We start from the raw sequence: 21,921 nt of genomic DNA, 5'->3' as shown, positions 1-21,921 counted from the left end.
ATTCAGCGCTGCTTTTTTAAATAAATATATAAGTAAATTTGAAGCACTAAATGTAGTTTATTTAATTTATGAATGTGGGGCGGGAGCGGCAGAAATGTATATGTGGCGGGCGGGCGCGGGATTAAAAGAAGCTATTTTTTGCGGAGCGGTAACGAGACAGAAACGCGGGAGCGTGGAGGAGTGGGTTTAAAAAATCAGTCTTGCGCAGACCTCTATTATACATGATAAAAAAAATGCAGGCACTTGGAAACTGATTTATATAATAAAACGTAAGGGGTAATGTGGCAACAGTAGGGGCTAAATCGGTTACAAAAGCCTGGCCTACAAAAATGATGTCTGAACGAATTTCCTCTTATCTAATATAATTTAAAATGGTTTAAAAATATAAAATAATTTCTAAGCAAACGAAATATTTAATATTGCGCTTATAGCCCAAGTGCAAAAATACAAAATCAGTAATACGGCTATGCCCTGCACAATCCTTAAACCGAAATAGACCAAGTACAATAACGTCATTAACAATGACTTTCCTCTACTCTAATATAATTTAACATGGTTTAAAAATATAAAATAATTTCTAAACAAACGAAATATTTAATATTGAGCTTATAGCCCAAGTGCAAAAATACAGTTTACAATGACTGTCCTCTAATATAACATATTTTATTAACAATGTTTAAGAATATAAAAAACTTCCTGAACAAACGTTTTTTTTTTTGTTTGTTTTTTTAAGCAAATAGCCTAAGTGTGAAAACACAAACAGCAATTTACTGGGCTGGCTTGCGCAGCGGAGAAACCGTGCAGCAGCAGCGCTCCTAGCCTGCTTACGCAGCAGTGTGGGGCAGCAGAAATTCCGGGATGAAAACACAAAGAAATCTGGGCTAAAAACACAGAAAAAATATGGGGTGAAAACACAAAAATCCGGGATAAAAACACCAAAAATCCGGGGTGAATATGTCTCGTCGGTCAGAGCAAATTTTTCAGTGGATTAAGGGGGCCGTGATTTGCTTTTTTTTTTTTTTTTTTTTTTTTTTACCTCTTTTTTTAAAAAACGAATATTCCAATATTCGCTTTGAATCAGTGCCGAATATCCGGAGCTCAAAAAACGCTATTCGGGCCAGCCCTATAAATGAATGATTGTAAGAAAGGATTACTAAATTAAGCTTGTTTCGTTTGCAGCATCCCATTAGGAGTCTTAACTTCACATTGATGTCATTAGTGGTGCCCCTTTAATTTAGATTTTTGGATATAAAAACTACTGCAATATGCAAATGTTGAGTGACAACAGTTGATGTAATCACTGCAATAAACTTTAACAAGTAAGATTGAGCGATTGTGCAATAATTACTTGAACTTGTTTGTCTGTTAAACTTAAAGATGAACGTTTGGTTCAACTCTAGACATTTTTATAAATTGCTCAAAAAGCTGAGTTTTAAAAACTTAATTCATTGGGAGCAAAAAATTACCTCTAATGATTTGAGTAGACTTAACTTATTAAGGTTTACAGTATATACCAAAGAAAGAAGTCTTTAAATTTAATACAGTAAGTCAGGTAAACTTAATTAATTACTCTCTGACATGATGATCATCACTGTGATTTAATCTCCTTCAGATGTGTGGTTTACATCTGTCCAGCTAACTGATGTGTGGTTTTGTAATAATTTGTATTTATCATCAAAAAAATAATGCAAATTGCAATGTTATTTAATTGAAATGTTTGACGATTGTGTAATGAATGCAGTAAATGCATTGTCCTGTTGAAATAGTGCACTGGAGTGTATAGAGCTACTGGTTGCAGGACCATATTAACATAACATATGGGTGTCAGAGTTCCATTTACTTTCTATATATATATATAAATAAATGTAGTTTCTCTGTATGAAGATTTATATTTTGTATGTATAGATTTACCTTCTGTCCAAACTTTTGGTGTGTACCGTGTATGTATATATGTATATGTGTATGTATATATATATATACATAGAGAGAGAGATGGAGATATATATATATATATTTTGGACTGTTAAGATGTTGAACATACGGTATATATTTTACTGTTATTTCATATTGGTTCACAAATATATATATAATAATATTACATTGATTACACATCCTTAAAGATTGTATTACGTATTAAATATACAGCCAGAACATGCCCACCTGTTGCATGTAAATTACCTCTACAAAACAGCTATCAAAAGACCATTGTTTTAATTAATTTAATGATTAAAGATGTATAGAAAAAAAGAGAAAAGGCAATTGAATATGCAGATGACTTTAAACATGTAGCCAAATATTGACATCTGTTTCTGTTGGCCACCGTTGTTCCTTCTCACACAGCATCCACCCTATATTTATACTTATCACCTGCTAGTACTTTTTATGGTTATTCAAACATTTAAAGAGCTTTACAATCTTTTAAATGCATGCAATAATTTTATTTATCTGGCTGAGAGAAGAAATGTTAATGAAACATCAGAGTTTATTCAGCTCATTTCATTATTTAAGTCAACTTAAATCCATTCACGATACTCATCATACTCAATAGGGACTGGGTATTGAGTCCCATTGAAAATAAGTTTTACTAAAAAAAAAAAAAAGAATAAAACAGGGCATCAGTGATTTTCAGCCTTTCAGAAATACACTACAACTCTTTTAAGCTTTCAATAGCTTGTTCCTTGGTGTAATCCCACCATCCATTGGGAATCTCTCCATTTTTTGTGAACTGTTTCTTGTAGTGATTTTCTAGATCCTTCTGAAATCTGCACACAAACCATTTCCAATATGGCATCTCTGAATTATCAGGGGTGATGTTCCATTTGGCATATTCTCCACCTGCTTCTCTGTAGTCCTTAAAAGATAATACTTTACCATTTGCACAAAAATGCACTTTACTTGAAATAAATGTTGTGCAGAAATCAATTCCGAGGTTATCTGTAAACTTGAAAGACCATCCGTTTATTCCAGGGTTGCGATGAAAACGAACATTGTGATCTCCACTATGGTTTTCCAGTGTGTTGGTACAGATGGCGTTACAGAACGGGCACTGTGCCCAGCAACATCGGCAGAGCTGTTCCATCAGAATGTCTTCCGGTTTCTTCCTGAACATTTCCCACTTGAGGTCAGAAATGTCTTGAAAGCGGTTGTTGTTCTCTGACCTAGAGCTAGTTAGTCCTGCGATCACAATCTCTCGAAGAAAATCAAAGTCTAAAACTTCACTCTGCTCAGGACATGACTTTTCTTGCAGCTGAAGCTCATCTTGCAGCTTTCTGGATAAATGCTGCAGCCACATGTTAGCATCTCCATTGTTGCGTTTTACTTCTTCTGTTGCTTCATTCACAGCATCCATCACTCGCTTTACTTTGGAACTGATGTTGCTTTTCATGATTTCCAGAACTTTTTCTTTTTCTTTGTAAAGATACTCATCGACTTTCTTCTTAATAAAACGACTACAATATTCTTTGGGTTTCTGAATGTACTCAATGTAATTCTCAAAGTTTTCCTCCTCTGCTAGTGATGTCAGGATGTGTTTTTCCTGATTTGATTTGTTTCCACTAAATGCAGGAACATCACACTTCATTTTGTCGCTCAGGTCAATGGCAGTTTGATCATATGCTGCTTGCACTATTGATGGATTAAGTGTTTCCACAATTACACGACCAAACACAGCTGTAGAAGTTGCACCACTGCAGTAGTCCTTGAAGATATTGAAGTACTGTGGCTTCTGTCTCTCCAGGTAAAGTCGTACATCATAAGCTTCTTTAAATTCTTTATGCTGCTCTGCAAAGTAGTCTGCTGCAAAGTCACATACACTGAGACATAGGTCCACTGTGAATTCCTTTCTGAGTGTATAATTAGAGGTGTTGGATTCATGTTTTGTTACTTTGTCTTTTACAAAGCTGATTATTTCTGGAATGTAGTTACAACTGTATCCATGTTCTGCAATTGATTTACTCCGAATTTGTGCCTTAATATCCTCAGCAGTGTCTCTAATGAGAACACTGAGTGAATTGTTATCCTCTCCTGTAACAGTCGTGGTGCTGGAACTCTCTTCAGCTGGGGAACATTTCTCACCTTGGTTAAATTGTCCAAATGCACAAGCATTCTTATCTTCCTCCTCAACACATTCGTTCCTGGACTGCAGGTCTTCCTGGCCAGGGTCTTCCTGGTTTTTAAGAATAACATAGTCTGAATAATTCCCTAAGGCATCAATTCTTTTGTAAATTTCCTGGTGCTGTCGCTCAGTGACAAAGGTTTGTTCATAGCTTTCTGAAAGGATCTGTGTTACATCACCCCATATATTAATGTCAGCAAATTGTGGTGTGTCAGAAGTCAGCTCATTGACCCACGTGGACCAGACGTCTTCAAATTCTTTCTGGAGTGCATCTTCATCAGTTTCTCTGTTTTTTAAGTTAAAGGCGAGCTCTTTACTCAGTTTAAAGAGCTTGTTTTCATACATTCTCTTTTTAGAGTCTACCTCCTTTCTTGCCTTTTTCAGTCGAATGACCTCATCTAATTTTCTTTTCGTTCCTTGTACAAGTTCACTACATAGTTCTGAAATTTTCACCTGAAATCTTTCTCTCCATTGAATCAAAATGTCTTTGTCTCTGTCTTCATCAAAGAACTTTTTAATTGATGTCTCTACGTCTGTCTTTGTCTCTTTTATGCTTTCCACGATGTCCTCTTCATCAATCTTGATGGAATCTTCATTAGTGACTCTGTTGTGCAGTTTGTTCTCAGTACCCAGAATGGCACTCCTGAGGCTCCATGTCCATTTACTATACTCATGCTCCAGTCTCCTGTACACTGCAATCTCGAGAGTGTTCCTGAAGCTGAACACAAAATTTTCATCTAGAAGTGCATTCCATAAACTGCTTAAACGTTGTTTGAATTGTGAGAATGTCACACCAGGGTTTAGTGAAATTGTCGAGATTATTTTTCCCTTTAACTCTTGAATGTTTTCGCAGTACAAAGGGTTTGGTGGTGCCATCGGTGGGCTACCCTCCCAAAGTTGGGCAAAGTATGACACATCACTCCGCACATCAAATCTAATGATATCACTGAAATGTTTCGCGTTAAAGTCTTCTTCTTCAGCTGCTAAAGTTGTCATTTTATCCAGCATGTCAAGGAAACATTTACGTCCCTCTACGTTTTTATCTGCAGCGGTGAGTTCATCAACATTCTGATGAACAAACATACATCTCGGATTTAGACTGACTTTCTTCATCCTCATAAAGGCCTGAACAACAATCTGAAGGATGTCCTGCATCTCAGCAGGGTTCTCTCCAAAAATATTAATTAAAGTCATGTTTCCAAGACCTACCACAAATGTTGCAAGTCCATTGTCTAGTTGTCTTGTTGATATTCCGGTAAGCTCCAGAGATCGTAATCCCTCAGTATCAACCACAAAAATGTAGTCCAAGTTCAGTTCCTCCTTCATCTCATCAGACACTTTGACCAGCTGCATGAAGGCTCCTCTGGTGCACCTTCCAGCACTGACTGCAAACTGGAGTCCGAACATGGCGTTGAGCATGGTGGATTTCCCTGAGCTCTGAATTCCCAGAACTGACAACACAAAGACTCTCTGGTCTCCCAGTTTATTGATTAGTTCATCTAGAACTGCAGAAACCCAGTCAAGAGGAACATGGCCTGTATCACCATCCATCAGTTCTAGTGGATGCCCAGATAACATGGACTCAGCTGCAAGTTTGGGTAGAGAGAAGTCATTTTTCCGTGCTTGTACAGCCATACAGGCCTCATATATCTGACCCATCTCCCTAAAAATGTGTTCAATGCCGAAGGCTGCAGCGCTCAATTTCTTTGATAGTTGTGTGTTTGCATTCTTCATGTCTTCTGATTTATCAGCCTGTCCTTTTAGGTCCAAAACCTTTGACCAGGTTTGATCATGTGCACTATGGAAACCAGAGAGCTCATCTGTGGTGAAGTTATCTAGCAGGATCCCAAGCCATTTCAGAAAATAGCTTTTCTCATTTTTGTCTGATGTCTTCAGTGTGTGAGTAAACAGGTCCATCAGTTTTGAGAGTCCAAGTTTATGCTGCTCTTCACGAAGGTTTTTCATTTCAGCTCGTATTTCACTCCTTTGCGTCTCTAAGTTAGGTCCTTGAAGACGGTGCAATTCCTTTTTTTTCTTGCACCATTCCCTCCAGAGCTTCCCCTGATGTGGGAGAGAAGATTCCTTCAATTCAGAGAGTTCTGTTCCTTCTAGGAGAGTCATTATCTGCATAGCAGCGTCTTTACCTTTCTGACAACCTTCATAATTCTCATCCTTTGTAAGCTCCTTAATTTTGCCAAGCTTATCAAGACTGAATGTAGAGGGTGAGTTTGAGGTGCAATATTTGATAATGTGTTTAAGATCCTTTAATAAGTCTGATTTATTCTTATTTTTAAGTCCTATTTTGTATTGCAGGTTTATCTTGTCACTGAAGTCAGAGTCATCCTCACAAAGTATGAAAACTACTGGCTTTTGGCAATCAAAGAGTTTCTGAAGCATGTCTTTACTTAGAATATCATCATCTTGATCACCTAAAACTACCACATTGACTGAGGACATTTCAGTCAGAATCTCCAGTTGTTTCTCATGAGTTTCTGCATCACCGTGTAGATTACAGAATGCCACACAATCAGTGAAATGATCAGTACTTTTCCGAGACGGAAAGTACCAAGCAATCTCCACCACTCCGTCCATCAGTAGACGATTTCTGCTGCTTCCTGAACAGTCCCTGTGGAAGAACATATCGTGTTTCTCATTGATCAGATCATTTATCAGTTTAGACTTGGATGATGGGATGGAACCGAACCTGAAAAAGGCTACCATTGGAGTTTCTGCTTCACAAATAGATTCAGTTTTGCTGGTTGTGTTTCCAGTAGGGTCACTTGTTTTCCAGCTCCTTCTGATCTGTCGGAACGTCCACAGTGGAAACTCAATCTCTCCTGTGAAGGGATCTGGCACCAGTAGAGGGAGAGCGTACTGACACTGTGAAAGCTTCGTCACTATCAGCTGCTTTAGGAAACTATCTGAGCAGTGGAACACGGCCATCTGAACATCCATAGGGTGAACAGAATAATTTTCTGTGGCTCCTGTAGGAGATACTCGTTTGTTGTTGATAAAACTTGACAAAGATTTCTTCTTTGATTTGTTTCCTGAACCTGACTGAACATGATCCGCCTCACTGGCTGTTTCTTTATTGGTAATATTTCTCGCTCTGTAGTCCATCAGCAGCAGTCTTTGTAAGAAAGTCTGAACCAGTTCTTTCTCTTTACAGGATTCTTGCCAAGCTAGTGGCTGTGCAGTTATTTGAAGAACATCTCCAGATGTCAGCTTTTCTTTCTGGGGTCCTTTAAGATGAAGTTTTGTAAAGAGTTGGTCTAAATGTTTCTTTGTTTCTTCATTGGACTGTTGAGTGTCATCTGTCTTATGTGTGTCCTCCCCCTGTAAAACAGTTTAATTGTTTAAGAATTTACCAAAACTTAGGCAGATAATGAAAATATAAAAAGGAACACAAGTTTAAAAATGCTAATCTGTTATGAAGATAAAACTTTGTAACCTAGAACGAAAATATATGGGAATATTTTCTCCACCCAGATTAACCACAAACCAATAAAGGATAATTAAAACTACTTACCTTAGTTTTTTCTGCTGTTTGTGTGTGGGGTGTTTTGGTAATCTCCTGTTGCTCATGAGAATTATTGCCTGATAATAAATAATAAAACAGATTAAGAAGGTGTTTTGAATGTTGGATACATTTGTTATATTTACATATATTTTTTTAATTGTGATATTATTTGTTACACAATGTAGAATTAGGTCTAGTTACTATAATTCCTATCCATCACACATAATTCAATAAAGGGATGTCAGTTGTTTACTACAATATATAACACAATGCCATTATGCTGCATGTGAGGCGAATTTACAGTAAATAAAAAGCCATAGCAGTGTTTTAAATATATTTTACATAAATATTTCACAGAAAAGAAAATATATCAGTTGAGAGCATGTACCACTATGCAGAAATCAAAATTGAAATCATTTTACAACAGTGATAGCAAGTATTTTTAAGGTATGTCAAACTATAAAGTGTAGACCAAAAAAAAAAAAGATCCGTTCAGAATAAAAGGTTAGTAATTTAATATTAATTGTACATGTGTATTATATATGAAAACACAATGTTAGGGTCAGATTGGAATTAATAGGTGCTCAGCATTATGGTATTGGAACTTACCACTTTCTTGACTCTGAGTATATCGGAGGCTTTTTCTGAAGTCTGAAGCTGTGCTGAACATCTCTGCAGTGTAGCAGGGCTGCCTGTTCTCAGAGACCATGAGGTCGATCTTCTCCAGCAGCACTTTCATCTCCGATTGGTTGTTCATGCTCTTGCTGCAGGTGTAGAATCTGTCTCCACATTTCTCCACCAGCTGCTCTAAAAGAGGGTTTTTCTTCAGTTCATCTACGATGGTGTCACTGTCCTCCTCTCTCTCGTAGGTGAGGAGGATCATTGTGAATGGTAGAACAGCTTCACCAAACAATTTCTGAAGCCATTCTATTCCCCTCTTATCACTGTCTGTTAACTGCCCGAGTTGCAGTACGAAGATGAAGGAATGGATTTCATTTTCACTGAACAAACGGTCAATGGTCTCATCCACTGAGTCCAGGTAAAGTTCATTTTCCTGCAGGTCCAGTATGTTGATTACATTCACTCTGTGTCCTGATATCTTCCTTGATTCTGGAACAGTCTGTGAGAAATCAGCATTGCCTGTCGGGGCTTTCCCAAGCAGGATGTTCTCATCTCCAAAGTGAACTGCAGAGCTGTTCCCAAACAGCACCACAGTGAGATCACAGGTCTTCTGATCTGGAATAAAACCCCATACAGTGTATTAAATCCAGAATTTGATTTATGAGCCATATGTATGATATGTATAGATTATTATATATTCTTACCCATTTTATTGGACATGTTGATTTAGGTCAGTTCTGAGTGCTTGTCAGCTTGTGCAGCTTTTCTCTTTGTTTCTTCATTGTCCTTAGGAATGAACATTTAACAAATGACTATCTAACAGTATACATTGGTTTACTTGTAAATGTTTTAAGGTAAACAGTGCAATATTTAAAATCAACTTAAAACAACAAAATACATTTTTTAATTTTTAGTGTTTCATGAATACATATTGGTTTTGGTGTTTCAGTAAAAAGCAATCTCAAAATATCACCTTACCTGAGGAGAGGCAAGGTGTAACCACTGTGTCTACAATTAAACAATTTAATAAAGTATTTAAACGAATGGGTTTGTTTTACAGAGGCTGTCAATTATTCCAGTTATTTATTTAAACTGAAGATGACTGACAATTATCTGTTCATTCATTATGTGAGTACACCCATGAAGAGTGATATATGCACTTCAGCGTCTGATACAGTTTTTCAACAGTTTTTTTTGTGATTTATTTTGCTTTGCACTATTAACTTACATGGCTGGTTAAATTGCATCTGAAACATAGGCTACATTCACATTACCAGATTGAAGGGACTCAAATGTGATTTTTTGCTTAATATGTCTCAGATCTGATTTTTTATGACTATGTAAAGTTTTTTTAGATCAGATTTGAATCACTTTCATATGTGGTCCTAAAATGGATACTTATCCGATCCATGTACATTGCTTTTACGCATGTGCTTCTCTCTTCTACCTACACATCTCTTGTTGCAGCTGTGCAGCAAAAGCAAACCGCCTGACCTTTTTCCACCTCCTCGACCTGAGTATGAACTTCAGACCAGCTGTTTACTCTCCACTCCAGCAAAAGATGCTCCACATATGAGCTGCTAACTCATCCATTTCCCTTTATAAAGCTACGAGTCGTCTCTCAAATATGATGTTTTTTGTTGTTGGTGAAGAAGGCAATGTTTATACACGTATCAATGTGCGCATGTGAGGTGTTTCAGATAGAGCTCACTTACATTTGTAAATGTGAACAGTCATGATGGCCAAAGCCGATCTGAGCAGAAAAACATATTTGAGCAATGTGGCTTTTAATGTGAACATATCCATACAGTACTAGTGAAGTTTAGACACCTTGGATTAGGTGGGTTTTCATTATTAAACTTTTTTTCTGAGTTATACAATAATACTAAAGTCATCCAAACTATGAAGAAAAACATATTAAATTATTTTGTAAACAGAAAAGTGTTAAACAATCCAGAATATGTCTTACATTTTTGATTCTTAAAAATAGCACCTCTCATTTAGATGACAGCTTTGCGCATCTTGGCTGGATTTCTTCAGTCAGCTTTATGAGGTAGAGTCACTTGGAACAGCTTTCAATTAACAGCTGTGCTGAACTTGAGTATCTTGTCTCTTAATGTGTTTGAGAGCATCAATTGTGAAGAGGTAGAGTTGATATGCAGTGAGTAAGCTATTTGAGCAATGTTCTAATTCATATTATGGCAAGAACTACTCAACTACTCAACGGCTGTTAATATTAAAACTCATTAAAACTTCTGTGACCTTTACAAAAGAAAACTCAGCGGGATTTGTTAGAAAGTTAGATCAAGCCTAGTGTAGCCAATACTGGCACAGTTTTACTGTTTTTGCTTTATACACTTTTTACATGAATTTGACATTGTGCAGAAGTATGTAAATACATATGTATTTCTAAATCTGCTCAGTATCTGTAAAGACTATTACACAATCCCCCTCCCAGCACAGTACAGTGCATTTTAAATCTCTTTTAACTAAGAGTTCCTGAAATTCCTGCGGTGTGGGTAAATGGGAGTGGCCTTGTGACACTGATCAGAGACATTAAACCCTGTTTATGCTACATACAATGTTTCTGTTGTAAACCAAGCTACATCCCTGTTGACTGATTTGTCATAAATATAAAAATAATACATAAAATTATTTGAAGTTCAATCACAGATAAACAGTTGACCTCAGTAATTTAAAACAGTGATTTATGTTTCAAATTGCAGATGTAAAGATCTGCAATGCTATGAAATAAAGATAATTCTGTGCCTTATTTATACATTTTCTAGTGTAAAAAATAAATTCCAGCATGTTAAAAATCACAGCAGTGCTGTTTTAATACTCATTCTTTACAGCATTTAAAAAAAAAAAAAATACGTTTGCCTCAAAAACCTCATAAATAACCTTTTATTTTAAGCCCCACCCAATACATTCTATAGTTTCTGTAAGTCAGTATCTCCACATTGTTGTAATACTAATTAATAAACAGTTAGGGTGATGTGAATGATTACTAAAATCTAGGGCTGGCCCGAATAGCGTTTTTTGAGCTCCGGATATTCGGCACTGATTCGAAGCGAATATTCGAATATTCGTTTTTAAAAAAAGAGGTAAAAAAAAAAAAAAAAAAAGCAAATCACGGCCCCTTTAATCCACTGAAAAATGTTCAATTTGCTCTGACCGAGGAGACATATTCGCCCCGGATTTTTGGTGTTTTTATCCCGGATTTTTGTGTTTTCACCCCATATTTTTTCTGTGTTTTTAGCCCAGATTTCTTTGTGTTTTCATCCCGGAATTTCTGCTGCCCCACACCGCGGCTTATCCGCTGCGTAAGCAGGCTAGGAGGCTGCTGCACGGTTTCTCCGCTGCGCAAGCCAGCCCAGTAAATTGCTGTTTGTGTTTTCACACTTAGGCTATTTGCTTAAAAAAAAAAAACAAAAAAAACGTTTGTTCAGGAAGTATTTTATATTCTTAAACATTGTTAATTATATTAGAGGACAGTCATTGTAAACTGTACTTGGTCTATTTCGTTAAAGGATTGTGCAGGGCATATTACTGATTTTGTATTTTTGCACTTGGGCTATAAGCTCAATATTAAATATTTCGTTTGTTTAGAAATTATTTTATATTTTTAAACCATGTTAAATTATATTAGAGTAGAGGAAAGTCATTGTTAATGACGTTATTGTACTTGGTCTATTTCGGTTTAAGGATTGTGCAGGGCATAGCCGTATTACTGATTTTGTATTTTTGCACTTGGGCTATAAGCTCAATATTAAATATTTCGTTTGCTTAGAAATTATTTTATATTTTTAAACCATTTTAAATTATATTAGATAAGAGGAAATTCGTTCAGACATCATTTTTGTAGGCCAGGCTTTTGTAACCGATTTAGCCCCTACTGTTGCCACATTACCCCTTACGTTTTATTATATAAATCAGTTTCGAAGAGCCTGCATTTTTTTTATCATGTATAATAGAGGTCTGCGCGAGACTGATTTTTAAACCCACTCTTCCACGCTCCCGCGTTTCTGTCTCGTTACCGCTCCGCAAAAAAATTGCTTCTTTTAATCCCGCGCCCGCCCGCCACATACACATTTCTGCCGCTCCCGCCCCACGTTCCTAATATAAATTAAATAAACTACATTTAGTGCTTCAAATTTACTTATATATTTATTAAAACAGCAGCGCTGAATAGTGCGGTCCCGTTCCTTACCCCAGTCCAAACACCATCGGTGTGTGCGTGTGTGTGTCGGTCCATCCTGCGCGTTGAGAGTTTTCTTTAGGTTTTTTTTTTTTTTTTACAATTATTACAGTTTTCTTAACTATTTATTAATTTGCTCCCGCATCGTCTGGATTAAACTCCCGCTCCAGCCAATAACAGTTCAGTTCTGTCCCGCGCGCAAGATATTCTGACGGGACCCGCGAGAACAGAAGTGGTTAGAGTGAGGTGGAACTCTGAAAAGGAGAAAAAAAACGAATATCCGAATACCAAAATTAAAAACCGAATACCTACTCAACGAACGAATATCCGAATACCCGAATATTCGGGTCCAGCCCTACTAAAATCATAAATTAAAAATAACAGAAAACATTTTAACCAGATATTTTGGTCTGGACTTAATAAAATGTGAAATCTATAAATAGCATTGTGTGGCAATCTTAGGAGTTTTTTTCACGAGAAATTTCAGAGTAAATTTTTATCTTTCTGAGCTAAAAATGGGAATTAAATGAATAAATGTTACCTGGTTACGGGGAGGTTTTCGTCTCCTCTTGCTGTATTTTGCTGCTGACTGGTTTGATCTGTCTCCTGCAGGAAATGAAAGTGGTTTCTGTGTTCACACTGGGTTGCAAGGCAAACTTCCTTGAAATCACATGACTTGTTTAGGAATGTCAGACCCACTAACCTGTCTCAGCATGACTACTGAATTTAAATAACGACTTAATATTGTTTGTATCATCAGTAATATTACTGTAACATTAGTATTAATCATATTGTTATACAGTTGAGTAGTAACTCTTATGAAAGCACTGATTGTCTTATACTGTAATCTCCAGTACTGGGTAACACAGGGAAAATAAACCACTTTGTGGCTGAAGTGTGGAGTTATGGTTGTTATATTGAGCAACCCAGTCCCTCAATAATAGATAAATAATAATAAAAGCACCTCACATACTCTCACATATTAAATATAAGGAGCTGTATTCTAGTTTCTCCAAACTCTGCAGAATAATATGCACAGTGTGAGTATTGGGACGTCTGTTGATTTCTTGACCTCACCCGGACTGGCTTTACCTGTTTCTTTTGTGCATCAGTGTAAACAGTGATAAAAACAGCAGCAGCAAACTCTTGTACCTCATTGGTTATTTTGCTGCCATGTATTTCAGTCACAGGAGAACACATAGATTTTGTCAGAGTTTGTGTCTCTTTTAGCAGCAGTTTAAAAGTTGGGACTTGTGTATGATTGACAGTTTTAGTTAATATTAATAGCCATTAATATCTACAGATTTGTGTTGTGGTAAATAGATTTACTTAATTGCGGGTTTATAAAGGATTTTCTGTGGCAGCCTGTAAATACATTACTTTTAAAGTACATGCATGGTGATGAGTGGGTCTATATTTTGCATTGGCTTCTGACAGTTTACAGTTTAAAAATCTTAATATTGTTGACTAGATGGGCTATAAGCACTGCCAAGGTGAGGCAGTTATTATATTGTAGCAGCAACTGTAGTTCTTAACTTGTAGGCTAGACTTTTTTATTTAAACCATTTTTAGTTTAAAAAAAAAAACATCTTTTTTGTATAGTGATACAAATGTTAATGCAGTAAAGTGTGATTCTAGATTTAATTTTACTTTACTGGATTAAGTATTTTATACTTAGATAAACTGGAATTGTAAAGTAAGTTATGTTATGTAAGAGGACATCATTATTTAACAGATGACAAAAAAAACCTTTAACTGAACTAGTTTTGTGCACAGCTATGTGTTTTATAATGTTGCTCATGCTTTTTAATTCTTCATGTATAGTTAAGAAAATGAGCATGACTTTTGACTTTTACAGTGCAGTGATATTTTCAATTATAAAGTTTATTTTTTGTATCTAATCTGCAAGGCCTGCAGAACATTTCAACTTTTAAAACATTTAATTTCATAGTTGCTTTCATATTTTGTTTCATCTCATCCTGTTGCTGTTGTCTTCTTGTACGTGTTTTTACATTGTGTCCTGTTGGTCATTTTTGGTATTTTATTTAACAGTATACAATCAAATATTCTTTGGATGACACTACTGTGCTTCATCAGCTACTTCTAAGTATATAAGTTATATATAAATAGATAAATATCCAGATTATGGTGTAATAAAACTAATTTATACTCCCAAAAAGATGAGACAGTATGGAAAATGCTTATGAAATCCCACTATTTAAAGTTTTGTCTGTGGCTTTGCTGGGTAAATGGTTACAAGGTTTGCCTTCCAGTGCTGGTTTCCTGGGTCCTTATCTGCGTGGAGTTTCTATGTTTTTCTCGTGTGTGTGTGTGTGGGGGGGGGGGGTTTCTCCCATAGTCCAGAAACACAGAGATCAGGTCGAATTGGGTACTGTCAATTTTCCTGATGGGTTTGTGTATGACTGTATACCCAGATATGGATTGGGATGGTGGATGGTTGTTTCTGGTTAAGAGTATGCTGTGGGTGATTGGGTGCTGCTTCTTGCCGATGTGTGTTGGATGAGTGCTGAGTGTAAAGGATTGAGCGTGAACTGTGTTTTTAAGTGTAACTTCATCATAATCAACTTCATTTCATTGTTAATACATCTATTCCTGCATTTTAGCCTTGCATCACATTCCAAAATCGGGGAGCAATTTAGGGCTAGTAATGAGTCAGAAAATATTAGCAGCGAAGATAGGCAGAGGATTTCTTGTATGTAAGAAATGTATCAGAAAACAATTGAAATGTTTAAAAGCCAATGTTCTGCAAACAATGACAGTAATGCATTTTCATATTTCTCCCTTTACAGCTAATAAAATAAAATTTAACTACTCAAGGATTTTCACTTTGTAAAGGGTAAGGGCACAAGCCTATGGCACTGCCTTATGAACCGTCATTCAGTAAGGCTAATAAAGCCACATAGACGAGATTATTTTAGCAAACCTTTATCAACAACAAGCTCTACAATAGAGAGTTAATATATTCACTAATACCACTTACAGCTTTAGTGTGCAGAACTGAAACCTTACGCTAACCATGGCAGCAAGTTCTCTGAGATCAGAGGTAACTCGAGGGGGGGATGTCACAGTGGAAATGTGAACTGAAGTCAGACGAGTCAGTATTTCAGATTTGTATCAGAAAAATGGATGTCATGAACTCTAGACTCTATCATGATATGGAGTCTCAATGGGGTGAGTACACTTTTTGTGATGGCAGCATTAATGCAGAAAAGTAGACTGAGATTTTATCTTAATAAATGCTGTCGTCAGGATGACAACTTTTTCCAGTGACATAAATTTTTCAAAAAGACAATGCAAAACCACATGCTGCAAACACTACAAAGACATGGCTGTGGAAGAACTGGGTGTCGTGCTTGACTGGCCTCCCTGCAGTCCTGACTTGTCTCCAAAAGAGCATGTGTGAAGAATTTGAAATGTGATAATGACCTTGTATTATAACATCTTAAGATGTGTTTGCAGCAAGAATGGGACAAAATAAAAGCTGAAACATGTAATTGTTTGGTATCTTCAGTGCCTGAACATTGTTTAAATGTTGTGAGAAGGAATGGCAGCATTGCAAATTCTCAACTTTTTAAAAATGTATTGCAGGCCTGAAATGCAGGAATGGATTTGTATAAATACAAAACATGGAAAACATGAACTATCTTAGGTCTACACTGTCTGCAGTCAAAGTAAATGTTAGAAACTGTGATTTCTACACAGTTCACTTGGTATGAGTGCTTAAATGTTTGAAAGAAAGTTGAGATTTTGCACAAATGTTTTTGATCATTGTTTAATATCACATCAAGCGTTAGAAATCAGACAGCAAAAACAATTTCAAAAAGTATTCCTTTAGTCTGCATAGCAATCACAATGTTATCCAAATCTGATAACTGAAAAGGGACAAGCTGGATAAAAGATGAATAAAAGAATGACAGTAATAGAAACTACAGAATCAATGCCCAAAATGTAGATAAAAAAATAATACAAAAAACAAATTAGAGATGCATATCAATAGCTTATTAACTTGTAGATCAATGTAGATCATCTTATTTTACACAGAGATATATGTAGTACAGTTTTAATCTGACTTTTGATTGTTTTAGAATTCTGGATTATTATAAATGAATTAAAGCATTCAAACAAGTGATATTGTTATTTCCAGGAATTAATAAAAGGTTGATTTTCTGTCTTTTAATTGTATACCTGTTGAGTTTGCAGTCCAGTACATATCATATGTAATGATATTTAAATGTATTTATACAAACTTTTAATGGCATCCTTCTTTGTGTACTTCCTCCATTCATCAGGAATTTCACCACTTCCTTGATATTTTTTGTGGTAATGTTTCTCTAGGTCTTTTTGGAATCTGCACACAAACCACTTCCAGTATGGCAGCTCAGAGAAATCAGGGGTGATGCTCCAGTTTGCATAATTAGGACCAGCGGATCTGTATTCTTTCCATGGCACACTTTGTTCAGAGTCAGAATACGGGTAAAAGGAACGATCACTTGCCACACAGGTTGTGCAGAAATCAGTGGCAAGATTCTCTGTTCTTCTGTAAAAACACCCATTTATTCCAATGCTACGATGGAACGGAATGCTGTGATCTCCAGGATGACCCTCCAGTGTGTTGGTGCAGATGGCTTTACAGAACGGGCATTGAACCCAGCAACACTGACAGAAATGATCAATCAGAATCTCATCAGGCCTCTTCCTAAAATGTTCCATTTTAAAAGCAGATACAATTTTAGAATCATTGTTTGGTAGATCAAGGACAAGGTCAATTTCTTTTTTCACAACTTCCGTGAGCAGCTGAAAGTCAGTGATGTCCTCACAGTTATTACCACTTAGGTGATCTGTATTACATTCAAGCTCATCTTTGAGACTGGTTGAAAATTTCTCCAACCACATATTTGCATCTCCCTTTTTCTTTGTTACCATTTTTGATGCAGTTTCTGCTGCACTAATTACACACTGCTTCTTGTGTGCAATAATCTTCTTTATCACAGCAAGAGCTCTAGGATTGTCCTTTTTCATGTAATTTTTTACCACATCTGTTATAAAGACTTCAAAGTGTTCCCGAGGATTAAAAATGTAAGTTTTGAACCTCTCAAAATCTTCCTCTTCTGCCAGTGATTTAAGAATGTGTTTCTCCAGGTTTGACCTGTTTCCATTAAATGCCGGGAGGTCAGACCTCATTTGTTCTGCCAGCTCATTGGCTGCCCAGCTGTAGACACTTTGCTTAATGGATTCTCCAAGTTTTCTGCAAAGTAGTGTACCGAATGCTGCCACTGATGTTGTACTTTTGCAGAAATTTTGAAAAACACTGTAGTAGTCTGGTTTCATGTTCTTCAAGTAGACCATGGGATCATTGGCATTACTGAATCTTTTGTGCAGCTCCTGAAATGACCTTTTCGCATTTTCACACACATGCAGTGAGAGATCCAATGAGAACTCTTTGGTGAAATCATATTTGGGTGACTTGTGTTCTGTCACAGCTGTTTTGACCAGCATAGCAATCTCTTGAATGTAACCTGGATTGTAGCTGTTCTGTGTAATGGATTTCAGTTTAACCAGGTCTTTAGTTTGCTTGATGACAGTTAGAATCAGATTTCGTATTGAGTTCTGGTCTTCAGCATGTAATGTGGGTTTTCCCTCAAACCAGCCCTGTTTCTTCAGTTTTACATACTTGGTGTAATCCCCCAACTTGTTGATTTCAACATACTCTCCTATGTTTCTTTTGCTACATACAAGTGACCCTTCATAAACTTCAGACAGAATTTGTCGAATGTCTTGCACAATGTCAATTTCTTTCATTGGTTGAGTGTTGGCAGTCAACACAGAGACCCATTTTTCCCACACTGAATCAAACTGCCTTTTCTTCTCTCCCTCATCAATATCATTGTTTTTGAGGGACAAAGCAAGTTCTTTGTTCTTCTCAAAGAGTTTTGCTTCATACAGTGATTTTTGTTTTTCCACAGTTGTGCATGCTTCTCTTTGCTGGATTATGCCATCTAACTCTATTTTTGTCTGGTTTGTAAGATCACCATGTAGATGCTCTATCTTCGTTTGAAACCTCCCCCTCCACTGATCTATAATGTCTTTCTCTTGTCTTTCACTTTCAAAAAAGTGCTTCATTGAGTTTTTCACCTTTTCAAAAGGTTGTGCCATTTCTTGAACAATGAGATCATAATCAACGCTGTGCAGTTGTTTGTTGATAATTCTAGTGTGCAGTTTGTCTTGAATCTTCAACATGGCACTCCTGAGGCTCCAGGTCCATCCTCCATACTCCTCCTCCAGTTTTCTGTATTCTGAAATCTCCTGTGTGTTTTTGAAACTGAAAACGAAGCTTTCATTCAGAAGAGCAGTCCACAGGTCTGTAATCCGGTCCTTGATTTGAGTCACTGTCATGGTGTGAAAATTTGAGCCAAGATGAAGAAGATTTTTTTTCAGGTCTAGAATATTTTCACTGTAGCATGGATTTGGTGGAGCCATGGGTGGGCTGCCCTCCCAGAGCTGTGCAAAGTACTTCACATCCTTCTCTACATCAAATGCAATGATATCATTGAAACAATCTGCATTACACACTTCCTCCTTGGCAGCTAATTTGGTCATTTCATCCAGTTTTTCTTGCAGTCGTCTTCTTCCCTCCATCATTTTCTCTCCAGCTGCAACATCAGTAACATTCTGATGAACAAACACACAGCTTGGCTTCAGTCTGACCTTCTTCATCCTCATGAAGGCCTGAACAACAATCTGAAGGATGTCCTGCATCTCTGATGGGTTTTCTCCAAAGATGTTGATCAAAGTCAAGTTTCCAAGCCCCACTACAAATGTTGCCAGTTCATTATCATGGTGTCTGGTACATATTCCAGTCAACTCAAGAGCTTGAAGACCTTCAGTATCAACAACCAGAATGTAGTCAAATGTCAGTTCCCCCTTCATCTCCTCAGACACTTTCACCAGCTGCATGAAGGCTCCTCTGGTGCATCTTCCAGCACTGACTGCAAACTGGAGTCCGAACATGGCGTTGAGCATGGTGGATTTCCCAGAGCTCTGAATTCCCAGAACTGACAACACAAAGACTCTCTGGTCTCCCAGTTTGTTGCTAAGTTCATCTAGAACTGCAGAAACCCAGACCAGAGGAACATGAGCAGCATCACCGTCCATCAGCTCCAGTGGATGCCCAGTTGTTAAAAGCTCTGCTGCAAGTTTGGGAAGAGAGGAAAATACTTCATCTTTACATCCTTTGTTGTCTGTTTGTACAGATATAAAGGATTCATACAGCTGGGCCATCTCCCTGAGAATGTGCTCTAAACCAAAGGTACTAGCCTGCAGTTTTTCAGATATCATTTCAAGTTCTGTTTGTTCGTCTTTCATTTGTTCTGATTTCACATGTTTCCTTTTCAAGCTTAAAACCTTTGACCACTTTTCATCATATTCATTATGGAGAGCTGAGAGACCATCTGCAGTTAGCTTGTCAAGTAGGATTTCCACCCATTTATGAAAATAGTCATTTTTGACAGACGACCCAGAATTCATTGTGTGGGTGAACAGTTCTGTGAGGTTTGTGAGACCCTGTTTGTACTGCTGTTCACGGATTTGATCCATTTCTTTGTGTTTTTCACTGCTTTCCTTTTCTAAATTTGTGCCATGAAGTCGGTATTGTTCTTTGTTCTTCTTACACCACTCACGCCACAGTTTCCCCTGACAAGGCAGGTAAGTCCTCTTAATTTCACACAGATCCATTCCTTCCAGTAAACGGATCATCTGGAGAGCAGCTTCCTTCCCTTGTTTGCATTCAGGATTATTCTCATCTGTTGTGATCGTACTCTTTAGTCTCACATCTTCAAGCCTGAAAGGTGAGGGCTGGTTTGTTAAACACTCTTTGATGGTATTTCGGAGCTCCTCAGATACAGCGGCCTGGTTCCTGCCTTTCAGACCAAGTTTGAATTTCAGATTCCCTGACCCACTGATACAAGAGTCATCCTCACAGAGTAAGCAAACTAGTGGCTTTGGGCCTTTAAACAGCTTCTGTAGTATTGCATTGTTTGTTATGTTATCACCTAGGACAACCACATTCACTGAGGACATTTCAGTCAGAATCTCCAGTTGTTTCTCAAGAGTTTCTGCATCACCGTGTAGATTACAGAATGCCACACAATCAGTGAAATGATCTGTACTTTTCCCAGATGGGCAGTACCAAGCAATCTCCACCACTCCGTCCATCAGTAGACGATGTGTGCTGCTGCCCTGACAGTCCCTGTGGAAGAATGTGTTGTGTTTTTCATTGATCAGATCATTTATCAGTTTAGACTTGGATCTAGAAATCAAACCAATTCTGAAAAATGCCACCATTGGATTTTCTGCATTATAAACTGGCATACTATTGTTGCTGATCATTCCAGACATGTCTGTGCTTTTCCAGCTCTTCTTGATTTGGCGGAACGCCCACAGTGGAAACTCAATCTCTCCTGTGAAGGGATCTGGCACCAGTAGAGGGAGAGCGTACTGACACTGTGAAAGCTTAGTCACTATCAGCTGCTTTAGGAAATTATCTGAGCAGTGGAACACGGCCATCTGAACATCCATGGGGTGAACAAGATCATTTTTTGTTGTCTCTTTTTTTTTGTTGATGAAATGTGAAAATGCTTCATCTTCCCTCATGTTGACTGCACTCGATTGCACCCGATCCACCTCACTGGCTGCTTCTTTAATAGGAATACATCTTGCTCTGTAGTCCACCAACAGTAGCTTTTGTAAGAAAGTTTGAACCAGTTCTTCTTCTGAGCAAGACTGTTTGCAGACCACTGACTGTGCAGTTATTTGTAGAACATCAGCAGGTTTTAACTTTTGTTTTTCAAATTCTTTTAGTTGAAGTCTCTCAAATAGATGATCTTTTTGACTCAAAATGGCTCTGCTTTTTTCTTCAGAATGTTGTTGTCTTGATGATGCTGAATCAGTCTTTGAGTCGTGGCTCTGTAAACAGTTTGTTTTAGTTGAGTTTATTTACATTTTCTTATTTGTTAATCAGCTGTAAACATGACACTCATCATGCATTTTAGCTGTGCAAAAACAACTCAAATGCTTAAGCTTCTCAGAGTTATATATTTATCACATTGCTAACTGTTGGTGTTTAGTCTTCTATCACTTGTAAGATAAATCAGTCTTACCATATTTTTCGCACTATAAGGTGCACCAGATTATAAGGCGTATGATTATAAGGCGTATGATGCACTGGATTATAAGGTGCATTATGCGACACTAGTAAGTAACAGGGGTGTCGCCATGGCAAAACAGCTAGCACTTAGCGGATAATGCTGATCCCTTAGCAGCAGGCTACAGTCTGATATACTCATCTGAATGGTGAAAAACTAGCACTTAGCGTGGTTAGCAGCAGCTGGGGTAAGCAGGAGGCTGCAGGCCAATAATACTAACCTCTGAACCACAAAAAAGCTAGTG

At 37.3% G+C, this 21,921-nt stretch overlaps 2 protein-coding genes across 2 annotated transcripts in view; both read right to left on the bottom strand.

Moving 5' to 3' along the window:
- Positions 1–2,074: 2,074 nt before the first annotated feature.
- On the bottom strand, positions 2,075–13,180 carry LOC125794049 (interferon-induced very large GTPase 1-like). The gene is made up of 5 exons (XM_049473453.1): positions 12,998–13,180; positions 8,960–9,041; positions 8,244–8,870; positions 7,644–7,711; positions 2,075–7,450 (listed from the first exon to the last, which is right to left on the bottom strand). The coding sequence occupies exons 2-5, from the start codon at positions 8,973–8,975 to the stop codon at positions 2,645–2,647; spliced, it is 5,517 nt and encodes a 1,838-aa protein (XP_049329410.1). The 5' UTR covers positions 8,976–9,041; positions 12,998–13,180; the 3' UTR covers positions 2,075–2,644.
- A 3,053-nt stretch (positions 13,181–16,233) lies between these two features.
- The window catches only part of LOC111196931 (interferon-induced very large GTPase 1-like), a 28,945-nt gene continuing 23,257 nt past the window's right edge, over positions 16,234–21,921 (bottom strand). The window contains exon 7 of the mRNA XM_049473447.1: positions 16,234–21,438. Coding sequence (XP_049329404.1) covers positions 16,705–21,438 — 4,734 coding nt within the window. The 3' untranslated portion in view covers positions 16,234–16,704. The remainder of the gene's footprint in view (positions 21,439–21,921) is intronic.

The sequence above is a fragment of the Astyanax mexicanus genome, unplaced genomic scaffold, assembly GCF_023375975.1.
Source record: "Astyanax mexicanus isolate ESR-SI-001 unplaced genomic scaffold, AstMex3_surface scaffold_38, whole genome shotgun sequence".
NCBI lineage: Eukaryota > Metazoa > Chordata > Actinopteri > Characiformes > Acestrorhamphidae > Astyanax > Astyanax mexicanus.
Note: the sequence above shows the minus strand (reverse complement) of the source record. Positions and strands in the feature narration are given on the sequence as shown.